General features: G+C 37.4%; 1 protein-coding gene across 2 annotated transcripts; it reads right to left on the reverse strand.

Annotated features, from left to right (window-relative positions):
* Nucleotides 1-5,167: 5,167 nt before the first annotated feature.
* Nucleotides 5,168-18,467, reverse strand: LYPLA1 (lysophospholipase 1). 2 transcript variants are annotated; one of them, XM_015619599.3, is made up of 9 exons: nt 18,338-18,467; nt 17,895-17,926; nt 14,792-14,857; nt 13,260-13,307; nt 12,357-12,427; nt 11,710-11,783; nt 10,871-10,972; nt 10,086-10,262; nt 5,168-8,674 (listed from the first exon to the last, which is right to left on the reverse strand). In XM_015619599.3, the coding sequence occupies exons 1-9, from the start codon at nt 18,404-18,406 to the stop codon at nt 8,621-8,623; spliced, it is 693 nt and encodes a 230-aa protein (XP_015475085.1). In that variant the 5' UTR covers nt 18,407-18,467; the 3' UTR covers nt 5,168-8,620. The 2 variants fall into 2 exon arrangements, with proteins under 2 accessions (XP_015475085.1, XP_015475086.1); XM_015619600.2 differs by lacking the exons at nt 17,895-17,926; nt 18,338-18,467 and adding an exon at nt 18,000-18,024.
* Nucleotides 18,468-19,390: the final 923 nt, after the last annotated feature.

A 19,390-nucleotide genomic window follows, 5' to 3' on the forward strand; every position in this document is an offset into this window, starting at 1 on the left:
CCGAGGTCAAGAGGCGTTTGGACAACGCTCTTCAGGCCTGTGGTGTCATTCTTGGGGTGTCCTGTGCGGCGCCCGGAGTCAGACTCCATGAGCCTTAGCGGATCCTTCTCAAATCAGGATAGTCCGTGATTCTGTCTGTGGCCCTCTTACCCTCTCCATGCCCCAGCAATGCTGCTGGCGCTGCCCCTGCTCGTACCCAGAGCTAACACACAGCGAACCATGCCGCCCGGAATCCCCTCCCTACAGCCGAGCTTTTCTTCGGCTGCCACGAGGCTCAGAATTACAGCAGACAATCGATTTGTATTAGTCAAAGGGATGGCCAGATGCCCATGGCCCCTCTAACAGAAAAGGTTTTTAAACATTCATCTTTTTAAGAAGTTTAAGAGTTACTTTTATATAAAATGGAGGGTTTCAAATTGCAGCCTCAGAGTGAAGCTCGGAAGATACAAGTCCCGAGGCAGTACAACAGACCTGGAGACAAACTTTGGCATTGGCCAAGCATCACACTGTGAGGTACCACCGTGCTTCTGAGTCTTAAATCTAGGTTAAATCTCGTGTGTGTTCCAGTGGGACATATCACATTTATAAAGTCTGACATATAAATATTACACATCATTACTAATGGAATTCTGTTCATCAGCTGAGCTAGATGGCTTGTTACTGTGATTTTTGAGTGAGAACAGCATCATTAAACCATTTTTGCTGTAAAACAGGAGTGTTTACTTCACAAAAACAGTAGGCACATGTGAAGGTTACAGGAAGATTATCCCTTCTTAAGATCCAGGAGGGTGCTTATACAGCCACTCAAATCCATTACAAGTAAGCAGTGGAATGCTGTGGATGTCCCAGTTGTGAACTGAGGACTGTAAAATATGAACATGTCGGAGAACAGACAAGGCAGATCTTTTCCTCCGACAACACTCAAGAAAGCCATTACAGGAAGAACTGTCAACACACTTGTTTGTCATGCACTGGGCAGCAAGATTTTCTTGTGTTTTGAAGCCAGATACAGGGGGTTTAGCCACTTCTACATCCTGCTCAATAGACACAATAGTCAGCTCTAAGGCCTGCACATATTAGAAGCAATTAAAATTATTTGGGATCTACAGGATCTTCCCCCAGGTTTAATCTGGGCCATGAACAGGACAAGCACACAGAAACTTTGTCTGCTGCTTTTTTGTTTATTCTGCCCAACAGGGAGTAAAAAACCCAAGAACAAAGAAAATATTTTTAAGGAAAATAATACCTATTTTTTTTGGAAAATAAATTCATTAAGGAGCAGATTTTGGGGAGACAAAAATAAAACAATGCTGCTTCTCACATTTAAAGGATCATGCCAGCTCAGGTTTAATTCCATTTTGTCTAGATTTAGTTACCTAGTACCTGTAATAATCAAACACCATATTTAACCTGATGCTAACCTCAAATGAAGGTTGGCATCATTGTTCCCCACAATCACATCAATGATAAAAACAACATACAGGGTGTTGGCAGCTCAGAGGTATTGGTATGCTACAGGATCAACAAGCTTGTACCTGTTCTACAGTAGGTGCAAGTTAGGTCAGGGACAATACAATCACAAAATTAGAAATCTCAAATCAATCACTTTGATTTGTTTAAATGCATTTAATCTCTGGAATAAAGTCACCCAGACTTTTCTAAAATTTCTTTTAAAAATACAATTCAACACCTACTTCACTGGAAATGCATGGAAGAGTTCAAAATGCAGATTAAATCTATTAACATGCAAAATGTACCAGGTGAGAAACTGACAATTATAAATTAAAACCCATGAGAGCACTTATAAAAGGCAAAGCACATCACACTTATCTAATCTTAAAAAAGTAGCATCAGAGAAATATTTCAGTAGGGTAGGGAAATCGAAAAATAATCAGATGGCAATGCATATCCTTTTTATTTTTTTAAGTAGATGCATTAAAATAAAACATAATACAGCTCACATAGTTTATACTGTATGCTACAATAGCAGAATGGTATCAATTAACTGAATTGGTACTAACCAAATTATTTATGTCAGCTGCTCCACCAACCTTGAGACAGCAAATCTTTATCAAAAAAGGAACACACAGCCCTCCACATGCTTGTTCTCTTGTTTTAGCTGGTTCTAAACCAGGCAGGTTTGTACAGCGCCAACCTCTTCTGTAACATGTCACTCCCAGTCCAAAGCAGGAGAGGGAAAAGCAACCTCATTGACTTTTTCCTTTGTTTAGCACCTTTCTCCTAAATTAAAACATTAGGAAGAAGAAATAACACACTGTTCACTGTTTGTTGCACTGCACTTACCTGTTATGGCACATCCTCACCACTCTTTTGCAACCTTTTCTAAAGGGTACTGCACACCTGCTCATGCCGAAAGCCTATGTCCAACCCACATTTGCTGGACCATGGGGCCTTCTATAATACTAAGACTTAGCAGGCAGAGATGACTCTTCCTAAAAGAGTTCACATATGAAATAATGTAGATTTTTACTAACTAGTCTCATTTGATATGAGACAGCATCTTCAGAAATTTAGGGCAGGAGGGGCAACACACCAGCACATTCATAACTGCAGAATGTGAAGTAAAGCATCCCTGAACTGCTGTCAAGGCACTTAAAATCCTACATTTTCAGGACTCATATTCTGTATGGAAAAATCTCCTCTAATCAGGTAGAAACACAACTGTGCAAAATACATTCACAGCATTGCAGAAGATTTTATGTAACCATGTTATGGCTATTAATCCTCTCCTCTTTATTTGAGCCCTGAGTGCAACATCTTAGATCTTCCAAAACAGAATCTCAGCTGGTCTGAATCAGCTAACCCTTACAGAGGGAGATGAGTCCAATTACAGACACATAAGGGGGGGGGGGGGGCTATAGCAAAAGGAAGTTCCAATTTCTCAGAACCAAATTTTGTTCAAAAATTTCTGAAATAGCAATAAACATCTATTAGTTGTTCTATAGCTATACAACAGATGGGCTGGGGTTTTTATATTTATTTTTTTCAAAATGTTTACATTTTCAAAATGTCTTCATTTTTTTTCAACTTAGAAGCAGTAACTGCAGGCATTTAAATATTAAAAAAAAATAAACTAATGTTTTAGGATGTTTTATTTTTTTAGTTTCTAGAAGTCTTCTAGACTTCTCTATTCTGTGGCAACTTTATCTACTTTTTCCATATAGACTTCAAATATTTAAGCCTGTTAAAGATCCTCTCTGATAATTTCAAATACTGCAACACAGCTACCAAATTATTTCAAGTGCACAAACTACTTTAAGAGTTTGCTTGTTATTCACAACTGAGGAACATTCAGACTCCAACTGCTCCATCTGTGAATAGAGAGGTAGCTCTTTAAAACAAGCCTTAGATGAGGGAGGTCTATCTTCTGCTCACAAACTAAACCTCCCACTTAGATGCCTGAAGCAAGTTCACTACACCGCAGCAAACTGGCTGGAAGTTTTAAGTTTTACTAGTTTTGCAGATAAAAAAGGAGGCAATGGGTTGCTCTTTTCTAGTAATTGGTCCTAAAAGAAAAACATTATCTACTGCCTCACTTTGTGGATGTCCATTAAATTATACAAGTACTTTGTTTAAATCAACTTTAATCAGCTACATCAAAGCTACCTGTTCAACTCAAAGAGAATTAATAAAATCTGTTATCCCAAAGGCAAATGTGGTAAGATGAGAGTGGCAAGCAATGAAAAGGAAGGAAAAAAAAAAGTGTGGGGGGGAGCCAGGAAGGGGGAATCTGTTCTACAGCTATTAATCTTCAAAGAATCCCATTTTCAATTTAACTAACAGACATTCTGAAAACTTCTTGAGTCATGTTCTTCACTTATACCACTGCTCTCATACTATATTTGATAAAGTTTAATACACTACATTGTCTTGTTTGGGGGATTTTTACTGTGCTAGTTTTAGGCAATTTTTCCACTCACAATTACCTTATCAGGGATGCCAGGGCTGAAAGTAAATAGAAACTGAATATTACTCAAAATGTTTTTTTAAAAATATACCATATTAGCAGATAACTCTGTGTGATATTGCATTTTCACTGTTACTAGCTGTTCTTAGATCTTGATTTGCAACAACAAATTCACACAGCACTGCATCTACCATGCATTCTCATACATTCATGAAATTCCTCACTGTACTCCACACTGACTTTTGGGCATTGCAGTCTGTGGAGACAAGCAGCCTTTTAGCTGCTTAAAGCTGCTTGAAAGGGGAAATCTGCCTTTACCACACATACACCCAATTCCCTCTCTTCCCAGATAATCCCACATTTTCTCTAGAGTGCCCTTCACAATGTACAGCACTGAGTGCCCTCAAATATTAAACTAAATAGCACATGTAACCCCTGACCTGAAAATTGTTTCTTTAACAAATCTGTTAAGTGGTGCATATGCCAAACCTTAATCAACTTCAAAGCCTTTCCAACAACACAAAATACCTAGAGAAAGACGCAAAAATGCAGAGTGAGAAGACTTTGGCTCTTCAGTGTCCTAGAATAACTCTACTAGAAAAATACCTTAATTTCTTTTATCTTTAAAAATTATTGCAAATTCCAAGAAAACAAGTTAAAATTAAATTCACCCAGAATATGAAAACCACCCCCCAGTCATATTTAGCATTCTTTCAACAAAGTATCAAAACCTAACTTCGTAACTGATTTTCAGTAACTACAAAACCTTGTTTTTCTGTATTACAGTAGGCATACATTACCATGCAATACATTTTCAAGAAGGCTCTAGAGTGCCTGTTTCACAGCATGAGTAAAAGCTCAACTTCCTTCAGGTAAGTATGGAAAAAAATCTTAAGTACTTGCCCAAATGCTGATTGAAATTTATTTCACAATGATTAAAAATGGAAAGCTTTTACATTTTCCCTACTATAGAAATAACTTCTGAAGTTAAGATTTATTATCATAAATAAAATTAGTAAAATAAATTACATTTTAGATGTTTTTAATAAATATAAGTGACTTATATTTCTTAACACAAGGAGTGTTCAGTATTTGTTTATAAAATTTAAGAGACACAGGCCTTGTACATATGGGTTCATTAGCATCTTACAGTTTGCCTTAAGTCATCATATGCAACAACCCAAACAGCATCTCTACCTACAAGATGCATCCAAATGATTTCAACGAAGTGCAGTATACTCCATTAGAGAGAACATGTTTTAATTAACAGTTCAATACCAGTTAGAGTGTACAGTACTTTTACCAATCTACTGTGTTGTAATTATACAAGATAGGACAAAGAGACCACATCATACAGCCCTCACCACAGTACAGACCCCAGTAAAGTTTTATCTCAAGAACAGCTGGAAAGAATTGGCTTATAATATGCAATTCAACATGTTTATTCAAAAGTGGGCAACATATTCCAACAAGAAGTCAGACTTTTGACAGCACAAAACTGCAGTCCAATTTAAGTACCATTTTGAAATTAAGAACACATTAAGGAGTTAGATACCCATTGAAACAAACTGATCTGCAAGAAAGGTATTTTCTTATCAATGCTTTCACAGGTTTGATAGACATCATCTCCTTTCGTGGAAAGTCTAACATTATAAAAAAAATAAACATTATTGGACAGTTTAAAATTGTAGTTTACAAGGATAGTACATTCATATTTAGAACACTGGCAGTCCAACTTCTCCATTTTAATAGAATATTATGAGAACTCCTCCATCAGACTGAGCTATTATTCAGCCCCAAGTACAGGCATTATAACAACAATCCCAGCATCAAATCACTGCAGGTAGTGAAGAAGTTCAGCTACAAAATCATACACAAAGCTTTCAAAGCAGCTGGGAAGTTACAAAAGACAGGAGCTCAACACACACACAGTGTAATAAACACGGGAGGCCACATAGACTTGAAGTTTCCTCTAGCTTCTGTGCTCTTTAAGAACTGCCAACTACAATATAAACATACACTCCTGAATAAAAAAAAATTAGAAGAATTCTTCCTAGAATACAGAAATTCAAAGCAAGTCAAAACATTTACTTATATTGACTTTGGTAACATAGGTTTGTAGATAAAGCAAGCAGCAAAATAACATTAAGAAAAATATTTTTGTTATGATAGCTGAATGTTTGAACAAAGTTAACACATAAAAAGCTTTTGTAGAAAAACATCTGAGAGCATCATAACAGTGACAATTGAAGGTGATATGCATTAGAGTGTCTAAGTACTCAAATTTGACCACAAACTGTAAACACAGTTCACCAAGTTGAAGTGTTATGAAGATAACACAGAAGGAAGCTAGGGCAGATCTCATTTTAACATCTTAGAAATACTTTTTTAAACCAGTTCTTGAAGGAGGAAAAATATGTGAAATGAGCACACAATCAATTAGAAGTTAAGACAGATGAACAGAGTTATCAACAAATCTACAAGCAGAACATGAAAATAATGAAGGAAAAATTAGAAGCTTGTGCAAGAACTTTGGAAACACACCAATACTCAGGGAATTATTTAAACAACAGGAGAATGAAAATAAATCTAAAAACTAGGAGAAATAGCATATAGTTTGCTTACCAAGACTGCAATTCAGTAGAATTGCAAAATCAGCTAATGCAATTTGGGAATGACTCCAAGCTAGGACATAATGTTTTCTCAAGAGAACTTTGGCACAACTACAGTAAGAATATTATGGTTTCTTCTGTGAACTAAATTAACTGAAAGACAAATTGGCAGATCTATAGAAGAGAGTGACTGAAAGAAATTACTAATTAAACTTCAAAGTTAATAAAAATTCCCTCTTAACTACACAGATGGAATATCTAAAACTGTTTCATTACCATTTAGGAAAAAAAACTCCATTTCAATTTTGCATATAAAGAGATGTTTAATAATCCAGAGAAACTGGATTAGAAAATAAGCAGCTTCCAAAAAATGAAGTGCAACATTAAAAAAAAAAAGCACTGAAAACTGGTAACTTAGACTAGGTAAACAGGTCAGATCTCTGGCAGCAGCAATGTTAAAGGAGAGATATAAAGGTGCAATTCCTCACATATGTATTTGTACTGGCAGATACCTCATGTAAATCCACATACACTCTAAGAGGACCCCTGGGAGAGGAGAAGTACCTTAAATGCAGGTGAGAAGCACAATGCTGACATGACAGATACATCCAAAATAGAAATATTCTTTGACTGAAAGGATAGAACATTGTTATACAGCAAATTATGCAGTAAAAGTGTAGTGCATTGTTTTAAACATTCCTAGTGTGGTGACAGCCTCTGAATGTTACATAACAGCCGTTTTCAGCAGTAAATTATGGCTCTTAACTGAAAAAAGCTATTGAGTGTGCATCAACTCCTGTAAACCAGTGCATTCTACAATTTTAAGGTTCTGAAAGAAGAAACATTCTGTATCTTGTAAATTTACTCTTTTTTTTTCCAGGATAGGTCTTCAGATTCCTAGGCTATACTGATCTGGGGAAATGCAGATGGATAGATTTGAAAAGAAAATGCTTTGTTCCTACTCAGAAAACAAAAAATCAAGTATCAACATGTAATAAGAGAAAGTATTATATGGTATCATCTAAAACTATCACTTTAAAGTTTAGGTAAATTATATCTCAATTGCACTTATATTTCTAGTAAAAAATAATTCAAAGAAGTGTGTCTTACAGATGAGAGTTCAACAACACACAGAACTATGCAGCTCCATTATTTTCAGTTATTTACTCCAAAGCACAGAGAAAAAAAATCAAAACAATATTCTGTAATTGTTCATGTAAAACACATAAACAAATGAAAACTACAACAACTAAAGCATCAGATGAATATTCAGTATGAAAACAAGATTTTTTTTTAATGAAACTCAAATTAATCCTATGCACTTCTTCAGAATTCTGTTCCAAGTCAACATTTGCAATGAGTTTGAAAGAAAAAAGAATAAGTGACAAACAATTGTCTAATAAGAAATGAGTCCCTTTAGAATTTCCACAGTATTTATCTATATGAACATTTTAAAACTGAGGTGGTTTAAAGATAAGAAATACCTTTGCAGACTTCTAGCCATTATAGAACAGCCCTCCTTATCTGTTAAACAATTAACATATAATCCTTAAAGCTTTATCCTTGGTAGCATTTATTCTACCATCATATGCCCACTATGTTACATGTTCTGTACTTTATGCCCACTGTGTTTTATGTTGTATTCTTTGTGCATTCATTACATAAAAGAAATGTCTTATTTTTCCAATGAGTATTAAGAACAAATCATGTCTCAAGTAAAACTAAACTGGTCACATCTATGATGTTCACTTAAATTTAGTTTTTGTTACTTGTACAAATAGTTTGAAATTCTGCAATCAAGAAAAAAAAAATAATCAGACATCTTAAAAGAGTTACATTCTGTCATTGTTACCTAGTTCCCTCATTCACATCCTTCCCACCACTGGGTGATAAATACTAAAAAGATTATAATTTATTTTACATGTGTATTATTTAATCTTCATTGAAAGTATAAATTTGCAACACAGTAGTAACACTGCAGGTATAGAAACAATGTTTCCTATCAGGCATATGAAAAGATTTAACACTCTACCACAGTTGATGCTGGTGTATTTATATAGAAGGCTTCTTACAGATCAGTTCAGTCTATGGGAGGTAGATGTTTGTCTATGAACTGTTTTACATCCATCATCTCCTGTTTAAAGATAAAAATACGTATTAGTTTAAGTCCTTTGCTACTACATTATCAGTTACACTAAATCATGCTTTAACATTTGACTTATAATGAGCACCTGGGATAGAAATATTGAGCAATTAGTTACTTGATTAGCACTCTACACACAAGTCAAGGCTGATAACTTCATGGCACAATGCACTCAGAAGAGGCTAAAATATAAGGGAAAAACCAAAGACTACTTTTTCTCTCCCTCTGAAGTTGAACAGGGAAGCTACACATTAATCATCTAGTGATCTTGATAGCACCGGCCTATAGGGTTTCAATGTAGCTGAGGCCATCGCCTCCTGTGTACTTTAAACTTTTACAAGTTAACAGCAGCATGAAAAGCCAGCAACTCCTCCTCCTAACCATTCAGCTTCATTTTCAGCATGCTTCCTTCCTTAAGGAAAAGCAATACAGCAAACTAGACTGAGAAACCAATCCGTGGCAATCTTTTTTTTTAAAATTAAGTCGATGTTGAAAGAAAGAACACATTACTAACATATTTGTGTAACAACTCAGCAATATTGCAGTCTAAATACAATACTACTCCGTAAATGTTACAAAGAGGTTGTTCAAAGGAACAGTTCCTACAAGATGCAACAATCCAAATTAACAATGTTACTGCTGCTGACAAATGGCAAATCTGTTCTTAACTCCACTTTGATTTCTTGCTCCTATCACTTACTTTCTGTGAGTTCTGATGCTCAACCTCCCTATAGCTGCAAACACTGCAGGCTGCAGGTTTTTTGCCATTTGAGCAAATTCAAATGATTCAGGGAAGTTTCTGATCTGCCCCAGAGCCAGTACAAGGAGGAAGTGAGAGCCACAAGGTCACGAGCAGAGGGAGTCCACCCCTTTCTGGCAGCAGGAAGTTATTGCATCAGCTCAGCTGTCTGCTGAGCCAGAACCATAAATACAGGTTCTGAGGCTGCCTCTTTCATAGCTTCAGCCCTCCCTGCCTATTCCTTCAATGTTTCCCTCTACAAAACTACCAGGATTCTTCTCTCCAAAATCCTATATTGGATTTATGCCATGAGAATTTTTCTTTTAATTAGTTTTTTAAACTAAGCAAATAATAAAAATTTGGGAAAAAATAGTATTTTATAGATCAAGTTACCTAGTCCCCAAAATACAATCTTATGAGGAAATTCTCACTAGTCATAAATTTTTGCTTTGGGTGTTTTTTTAGCCCAGAATTCAGTTACTCATCAAAATAAGCAGCATGAAGCACTTGTTAATAAAAAAAAAGTAAAAAGGAAAAAAAAAAAGAAACAAAACCAACTGAACAAACAAAAACTACCTCTAGCAAAAAAAGACTATAAATATTAGTTTTGAGGGAAAATAATTAACTATACACAGCTAAAACAGGATGTATTAAGAAAGTTACCTCAAGAGATGAACTATGCATCATGCCAGAGTAAGTCTTGAAGGTTACATTGGCTGGATTTATCATAGTCTTCAGCTTCTCAACAGTAAGGGAACCGAACATTATAGGAACCAGGGGGTCACAGTCCCCGTGGCACTGAAGAACAGCAATGTCCTTGTTGACACCACTGATAGGGCCCTGGGAGGGGTAGAATTAAATAGGAGAAGAGAAGAAAGAGACACTAAGTGGAAATAAGGCTAACACCTTTGAAATAAAATATCCCCATGGCACTATGGCCTGTGGCATGACAAACAAACTGAATTCTGAGGGGAAATAGTACAATGTATAGTCTGCAAGCAGCTCCTTATGAAGTAAGCTCTGCACCTGACAGCACATTAAGCTCAAAGACCTGCAAATAAAATCCTGGCAAAAAGTTTTATAACAGAAAGTCATAATTTCTGGCCAAGTAAAAAACCTGAAACTTTGCTCCAACACCTAGTCTCTAATAAGATAGTGCCTTGCAGACAGAACAAATGGCAGACAGAAAAGAAACCATCAAGGAAAATTTGTTATATCCTTTGAATTTTCTAGTAGCATCAATATAAGCAAAAATAGCTAGTGAGTGTTTCTTCACTTTCCTTACTTGACAAAATCTAAAATTTTAGGGCCCTGTTTTAAAAACTTCCAAATTATCAAACAACAGTCATCGTCCGGTAATATTGATGACCACTAATTCTTGCACAAGATTCAATCTTCAGATATACTCATTGCCCAAGTGCAAATCATCTTAGGAAAGAAACAAATACCTGAGGAAAAGAGGCCCGTAGAGGAAGCCAACAGCTGAGGGCTACAACTCCTGCTAATTTTTGATGTGTTGTGAGAGCTGTATACAATGATAAAGCACCTCCCTAAAATAAAGAGAAGTATTAGAATAATGACAGTAAAGTTCCTTTAATGTTTGCTTCAAAATCTCCGATTTCTCCTTCAAAACTCTTTTCCTATTGCAATTTATTCTTCTTTAGAGCCAACAACTAAAACCAGTATTTATGTACAACATTTGTTTTGCTATTTCTCCTCCCTTCCAAGTCCATGTGGTCAATTCAGAAGTAAGCCAGCAAATTTACTGTAACTAACAGTTGTCAAAAAAAAAAAAAACAACAAAACAACAAAACCAAAGACTATTACTCACAACAGCATTATCACTACTTTAATATTTATTTATTTGCATGTAGACTGAGGGATTTGACATATGGACCAATTAATCTACTAACCTACCTGAGATGCCTTACAAGTATGAAGGAAAAGATTTCCCAAATAAATCCAGACCTCCAAATATCTACCAAATTCAATTAAAAATACTACCTAAATTTTCAAGCAAAACAATGTAGGTTATGTGCATAAAGATTTTAAACAGACTAGTTATTTTAGTACCTTTTTTATACATGCATGTTCATTTTCCAGTGAACAGTAATTATTTCCATAAAACCGAAAAACTTCTTTTGTTAAAGCAAAATTTTGACACCTTAAAATTTTAGAGGCTTCTAACATCAGCTGACTTCAATTGAAGTGTCTGGGTTTCCCAAGTTAATAAAGCTAGGTTACTTCCCTAGAAAAAAGACAATAGTTCTTTCCAACTATACCTTACCTGAGAAAAGCCTCCCAGAATAATTCTATTAGAAGGAATTCCATTTTTTACTTCTTGATCTATCAGTGCTTTAACTGCAACATAAATAAAGGCCAGTTGTTAAAATCCACTCCATTCTCTAGGAAGTCCAGAAGAGGAAAGATGCCTTCTTCCTGGCATCAAGAGAAAGCTAATGAAATGAAATTCTAGGCTGCTATATGTTTACCAGATCTAGACCACAGTTGGAAATTTCAGTGCCACTGTATAATTTCCAAAGAGAAAAACATGCAAATAGGTCTTGCAATAGCACCAGTGGTGGGAAGATGATATCCTCTTCCAAGCAAAAGCAGCAGAACTGGATGCTAATACTGCTCTGACCTGCTGCACTACCTAAAAGCTCCCAAAAATTATTAAACTACATTTGTTCCCATATTTCAGAGTATGAAGTGCTTATACTGCTGAATTATTCTACTTACTAATAAAGTTTAAAAAACAAACAAATAATAAACAATTACTCTAGCTAAACTTTGGTCAGTGATAATACCATATACTCATATTATTTTCCCTAAAAAAATACTGTCTTTGGAAAATCTGTTTCAGATTGATAGTTCATTTTCAAGAATACCTGGAAGTACTTTTAAGACATAAAAAAATACTCCTAAGTATACCATTCTCCGCCGCCTGCTTGATCCCAGCTTCATCTTCCTGTGAATCTGGAGAAAGTCCAATGATATCAAACCTTACAAAAACATCAACAAGAGCATTACTCATTAGAGCATCCATTCCACTTCCTTAATACACAAATAATGAAATTTGGATATTTTCCAGACAAAAATGTTAGCTGTCATATTGTTTAGTACTAACTACCCACTGATCACAAGAAACAGTGCACAATCTGTGAAAGTGGCTTAAAAGACTTAGATCTAGTCAACAAAGCTTTTCTGAGTTTTGACATCTTCTGTAATTTACTGTAGATTAAGCAGCACAGTTTTGATATTTGCTCAAAAAATATTAGCATGAATTTTGCTGCATGTACAAATTAAAATATGGTTTGAAGAAATACAAGAAAAACAAACACAAGTTACTTTGGCGGGGGGTGGGGGGAAGCCCAAAATCCAATCAAACTGAAGACTGGTTTAAGATCATTGAAATCTACCATATTCTTCTTGTTCTCTATTCAGAATGGATGTTCTAAAGAACAGTTTCTATATATCCTACTGGCCCACCAAATATTACTTGCTAGTAGCAATAGTGTTTCCACATCTCTACTGACTCTGAATTCAGACACAATGCATCCTACAGACCACACCAGTAAAATAAATTGGGGTTTTGTTCTAAGACATACAGATTAGTCCTGAGGTATAATCACTACCACAGATACAAAAGATGATAATTAAGAGTGTACTTATGACAGCCCTTTTATAAGAACAGAACTAAAGCAAAATGGTTTTCACACTTGCACATGATTAAAACCAGATCCTCAGTTATTCACAATTTTAAATTAGGAACAATGAGTTCATAGCCCCAGATACGATTTGATTTGAATTGTCTACATTTGAACAAATACTTACCATGATGGCATAGACATGTTCATGTTCAAAGAAACAGGCATAACTGGCCTAGAAATAAAAATGAACATTCCTGACATAAGATATATACTGAAATTCAATAATGCAAATGCAGTAACATCAAGAAATATATCCTCTAACTCTGTCTTACTTTTAAGCAGTAATTAACATTAGTTGCTTTGCAGCATCTGTTGAAGAAATCCTCTTCAACAAAAAAAGCCCCAGAAACCTGCCAGCCCAAACACATTTAGTATTCAGGGTTGAATTACCACTCTCTATGGAGAGCAAGCAAAACATTAATGGGCTGCTTTAAATGTGTGTGTGTGAGTGCATATATTTCATATACATATTTTTAATATGCATGTATTATTTACTTATTTGTAATTAGGAGTTATTTATGACAGTTCCATTCACATGTTCAGGGGATTAAGGCACCTCATACAGCAGCATCACCAGGAAGCAGCCAAAAGCAGCACGTGGTGGAGCCTGGCCACACATGCTTCTGTCAACAGCTGAATCTGCTTAGGCAGTGCCTGCCTTCAGTGCTGGACTCCTTCCCACTCCTGTGCTGCTGTGTGCCATCTTTTCAGCCACAGCAAGATAGCTTCAATGGATACTGCCATGGATCAAATCTGGCTTCAGTTTTAATCTATAGGAATTGAGCAGCGTAAGTTTTGTGGGGAAGGACTGAAAGAAGACAAAGGGCAAGCAAAGAAAACAGCAGATATTGCTAAGCTGCTTTTGAATGGTTCAGCAAAGCTTGGCCATGTGGTAAAACAAATGAATAAACCACAGCTCAGTAATACACCAAAACATTGCTTCCTCGTCTCCCTGCACATCTGCCAAGACCACTGGAGCAAGAGACAATCTGAATTTTGTCTTAAAAAAAATTAAGATTATACTTTATTAGTTTTTCTACCAAGTCAATAGTAAACAGATCTTACTGCCTTATTTACTGATGCCCGACATGCTTAGAAGTATTTAACTTCACAAACTGCACAAAAAGGCAGCTCAAATTGCATTGTTTGCTGAAATTATCAATATCTTGTCAATCTTTAAATTTCTTTGTAATCTACATCAAGTTTCAATCTACTATACACACACACCTAAGTTTAAGTACATGAGGCTAATGCAAATTAGTAAGGAAAAAACAAAAAAAAAATTAATTCTGATAAAAACTGTTTTTGACAAAAGGCTGTTGGGAAAAAAAACCAAAAACCTAACAAACAACTCAATTCACTGAAAAAAAAAAGTCAAAATAATATAACTTTGTACCTAAAACTTTCCAAATATGCTTTTAGCCTGAATAAATACCAGAACTTTTGCCTCAAAGTAAATCACACAGAATTTCCTCAAAACAAAAAACATTTAATAGCATTAACACTACTTTAGAATGGGTTTTTATATAAAAAAATGGAATGCAGAGATAGCCAGATACCATCTCACTTCTGAGATGTCTCTCTGACATGTTTGCAAGTGTCTTAACAGATGATGTCTCTACAGAAAAAGGTAGAACAAGAAAGTTACAAACTTACGCATGTGGGCAAATGTATTTCACATGGGGGCTTTTGATACCAGCAAGTGCTTCTGACCATCCGTGCCTGTTAACAAAAACATATTCAATTGCGTTTATGTTTTGGCTTAGCTCTTATTTCTGGTGCATCAGCACAGACCAAGTATGAAACATGCTGAATTAGATCAATATAAACACACTTCTGGAAAATGTTTACACCAACCACAGTAAGTTATGAACATAGCACTAAACTTAGGTTTCTTCAACCCTTGAATGCTTGTGGCATATATAGTCAGGATGATTCAATCTAATTTGGCTGCCACAGTTGTGGTGCAGCTACAGAAATACCACTGGCTCCAGGCAAAGCCCACACTATCTTTATTAATTTGTGTGCCACAACAGATGCACACAGGTATCCTGCTTCCAGGCAGCTCAGAGGCTGCTTTGCTGCTCCTGCAGAGTTAAGACAGCTTCTCTGACAGCCAGCTTGGCATTCTGTGAAACACATTTCTTGACTTGGGATAGTAGCAAACTGACACCTAAGCTAACTCCTTAACTAACCTAACCACCACATGGAGCCAACCCAATCAATGAGCCCTATTAACTTCAGCTCAGCTTGAATGCTCCTGGATTCAGGCAATCCTGAACAACACCACAGGTTGCAGTAGCTTTTTAATCTCAAGCAGATACTGTATATGAATGTCCATAACAAAACAAGATCTGCACAGCAGGTGAGTTAATGAGCTTCCTCCAAACCAGAACACTGGAGAGCATAAGGTCAAGACTCACTCCAGGCCTCATCTAGAGAGGAACAGACCTTGACCCAAATCTGAACCCATGCACAACCACTGCATGTGCCTGCACTTGGCTTTCAAGAACACTCAATAGCACCTGCATTTCCTGATTTTTCTCATAATTTAGTATTCCTAACTCACCCATGAAATTAGATACTGGAAATTTGGTTCTAAGCAGGAAACACCTCTAACAAGTTTGTCACTGATACAGTTGAACTAATCAGACCAACAGCAGACCAGCCATAAAAGCATGTTTGGTTTAGTTTTAATATCATCCTGAGAAGTTAATTAATGTATGCTACCTAAAGTTGAAGGCATTTTGAACACACTGACATCACAGACATATGAAACACTGACTGTATCTCAGCCTACTTCCTATCAGTACTTTTAGATATATTATTAACAAATTGCAGGAAATATGACTTGCACAATATTTGCAGTATCACAGAAGGTCAAATAAGAATCTAAAGGAGAAATACTACTGATAAAAAAATGGTTACCTAAAAATTTGGTGACATGTTTTAGCCAATTACAAAGTCTAATTTGACAAATTTGGAAAGCAACCTTGTGTACATATTAATGCAGACTGCTTAGAACATTTCTCTATGTTGCATCTTTTGTTCAGATTTTGACAAGTATGTACCAATCTTTAAGTGCCATTTATATAGGAGCTAATACAGAAAAAGCATGTAACCTCTGTTAGACACTTTCCAGAGTAAGAAAAATACAGCTGGTAAATGGAAGTGATCAATTTAGAAATTTATGTGTAGTGGAACAGGTCAGTTTAAAGTGGGGGAAGATATAAAATTGTTAATAGGTTTGCTTCAGACAATTTTTTGGGTCACTACTACAACTTTTACTTGAAATAACCCCAAACAGCAGTTTGCCAAAGGTAGTCTATCTAATCTAATCTGCAGCAAACTATGAGAAATACACCTGAATCACTGTATTTCCACAGACATGTCATGTCTTGTCAAATGAGACATTCCAGTATGCCCAGTGCATTGGCAAGATTGAGGCTGTGCATTAGCTCTGACACAGAAATGGAAATGCCACCTTGTCTAGCGAATACAAGTTAGGTTAAAGAGAAAGTCTCAGTTTTTTACCCCTTGCCAAAACCAACATCAAGCCAATTTGCAAGGATTCAAATTCCAAAAGCTCAAAAGATTCTGCAATCACTTGCTGAACATTTGGTGCCAAGATGCAGGCAGTACTGCTGCCTCAGCTGTGTCCTACCGGCAGAAAGGAAGAGGGGTAAAGCAAACAAGGTGTTGTGTCAGCACAACAAATCACAGCAAAAACCTCCACTTGTAGAATACTGCCAAGTGCATGGACTCCACTGTTTTTTAACTTACTAAATGCTCAGGTTATGCAAGTTTTAATTCTGACTGCTAACTTACATTAGTTCTTTGAAAAAAATAACATAGCAGGTTTCAACCTAGAGGTAATAGTCAAGTTCCAGGTAACAAAATAAAAGTTCTTAAAAAAATATTACGTAATTTTGGCCACAAGGGAGCACAATAGACAAAGCGTTCATGCTACTTATTTTCAGTATCTAAGTGCCAATTCCTTTAAAGTCTTCCACTAAAAAGGCTTCAACACTCTCTTGTTAGTTCAATGGCTTTAATGAATGCATGCTTATTTCTGGGCACACACAAGCTTCAAACAGAAACATTACACCAGAGCTAGAATGCCTCCCAGAAATTGTCTACTCTCTCCATTTCTACTCAAACATGGAAATAACAGGAACAAGGCAACAGAGCATCACACATTTTATTTGGGTGGGGTTTTTTTTGAATCTGAAGACCGTATTTCAGAGAAAGCAATCTGTAGACATTAGATGACTACTTTGGAGTTTGCTTATATAGATCAAAGAGGTCTGGATTTTAGTGTAAGTATGACATTGATAAAGAAACCACGGGCTAACTGCAGCTATTGGCAAACCAACAATCCACAAGTCTGGAATAAAAAAGAACTCTAAATTTAGACAAACACAGGAATAACCAGAAACCCACTCTCAGGAGAGCAAATTATCAGAAAAACAGAGACTTCTTTTTCTACAAAGTTTGTCTCAGGAACAAAAGAGAGATTGCATTCAGACCAAATTCAATAAGTCAGTAAAGTTTTCGAGGACTTAGTGGAAAATTTTAGTTAAATAGTTGTCACCATCATCGCAGGACACTTGAAGTTTTATCTGCTGTTGGCCGCTGCATTCAGTAAAGGGCAAAATGAGAAGCTGAAGTAATTTTTAACTGCTCACGTGTTTAAAATATGCAGGTTGTATTTGAAAGTATAATAACTACTGAGTATGCAATAGATCAGAATACACACCCGGTATCTCCTAATCCGTGAAGAAAAATGACCTGAGGGAAATAAAACAACAACAAAAAAGACAACAAAGGTAGAGGTTTAGGATCACTAAACAACCAAACGCACCTCGCCCACGAGCCCCGGGCGCCCACCCAAGGTCAGGCACAGTTCGGAGCACGGCACCACTTTCTCCCAAGAAAACTCCGCTTCGCTCACTTCCCCTCCCCGGCCCCGCCGCCATCAGCGGCCGCTCCCCGCAGGCACCGCTGACCTTCCAGGTGCCGAGACGGGCCCGCCTCTGGCAGGGAAGGAACGGGAGAGACCCGCCCGGGCCGGGCCGGGCCGGGCCGTGCCGCCCGCCATCCCCCTCAGCCGGCGGCGCGGCCGCGCCTCGCCCCCCGCCCGCCCGCCCGCGGCCGCCGCGCCAACAAAGCGGGGCGGCGGCGCTCCCTGCCCGCACTCACGGCGGCCGTCGCCTTCCTGGCGGCCGGGACGATGGCAGGGAGAGGAGCCGACATGTTGTTGCCGCACATGCACCGGGCTGCGGGGCGGCCGGCGGGACACGGGCCAGCGGCGGGGAGGCGGCGCGGGAGGGCGGCGGGAGCCGGGTGGGAGGGGCGCGGGCGGGCGGGCGCCTTGCGCTGTGGTAAAAGGCCCGGGGGGGAAAAGGAAATTACGGTATTCTTAAATAGGTAAAATATAAAAGGCGAAGTCACGGGAAGGCAGGAAAACCAGCACAAATATAGCAAACAGCACGGTTAGACGGAGCTCATGTGCCCTCATCGGGTCAGATGCCTTCACCACCGCATTAAATCTCTTGGCTTACAGCTCACAAGTCACCGATTCTTTCTCATCTTGAAATGTGTTAGGCTATTCAGGCACTCTGGTTGAAGTTACTGGATCATTCCAGTCTATTCCAAATACTTAGACCGATTCTGAATATGTATGGCAAACACATTTCTATCGAAACTGAATACTTTGTTCTTTGTCTTCTATTCCGTACATCTTTGTCAGATATTTACTCCCAGAAAATCAATATGCTCATTGTATTTGTCCGGTGGTGAGTGGCTGGCATGGACGCTTGTTTGGCAGCTCCAACAGCAGCTGAACGCACACTATACTTCTTTCACATCCTTCCCACTGCTGTGTTCCATACCAAACAGGGACAATTTTTCACAAAGCTTTTGCTCATCAACATCACCAGCATTGGCTGCAAAAAATTTATTGGAGGAGCCTTTATGCCAGCCGTGTAACATTGAATACCCATCCTCTTTTACCAGGATTTTTAGGCTGTTTTGATACATGGTATTGATGCCAGGGCATTCCTGTTATTGCTAAAATTTGGCTATTTTCACAGGTAATTTTTTGTGGTTTGATTTGTCTCTAATTTAGCATGTGCTGCTGCCTCATATACTGTACCCATTTCAAGTCTGTTAAGAAAATACAGTTTATGCATAAAAAATTCCTCAAAGATTAGGAGCTTCACATTATATCAAGTACTTATTAAGTATGCCAAA

This window comes from Parus major, chromosome 2 (assembly GCF_001522545.3).
Source record: "Parus major isolate Abel chromosome 2, Parus_major1.1, whole genome shotgun sequence".
NCBI lineage: Eukaryota > Metazoa > Chordata > Aves > Passeriformes > Paridae > Parus > Parus major.

What these genes read in the sequence shown, in the direction of transcription:
- LYPLA1 (XM_015619599.3), bottom strand. Translation starts at nt 18,406, where the DNA reads ATGTGCGGCAACAACATGTCGGCTCCTCTCCCTGCCATCGTCCCGGCC. An exon ending in CACGGATTAGGAGATACCGG is followed by an intron (nt 14,858 to 17,894) that starts GTGTGTATTCTG and finishes TTTTGTTAACAG; the next exon opens with GCACGGATGGTCAGAAGCAC. An exon ending in AACATGTCTATGCCATCATG is followed by an intron (nt 12,428 to 13,259) that starts GTAAGTATTTGT and finishes TGTTTTTGTAAG; the next exon opens with GTTTGATATCATTGGACTTT.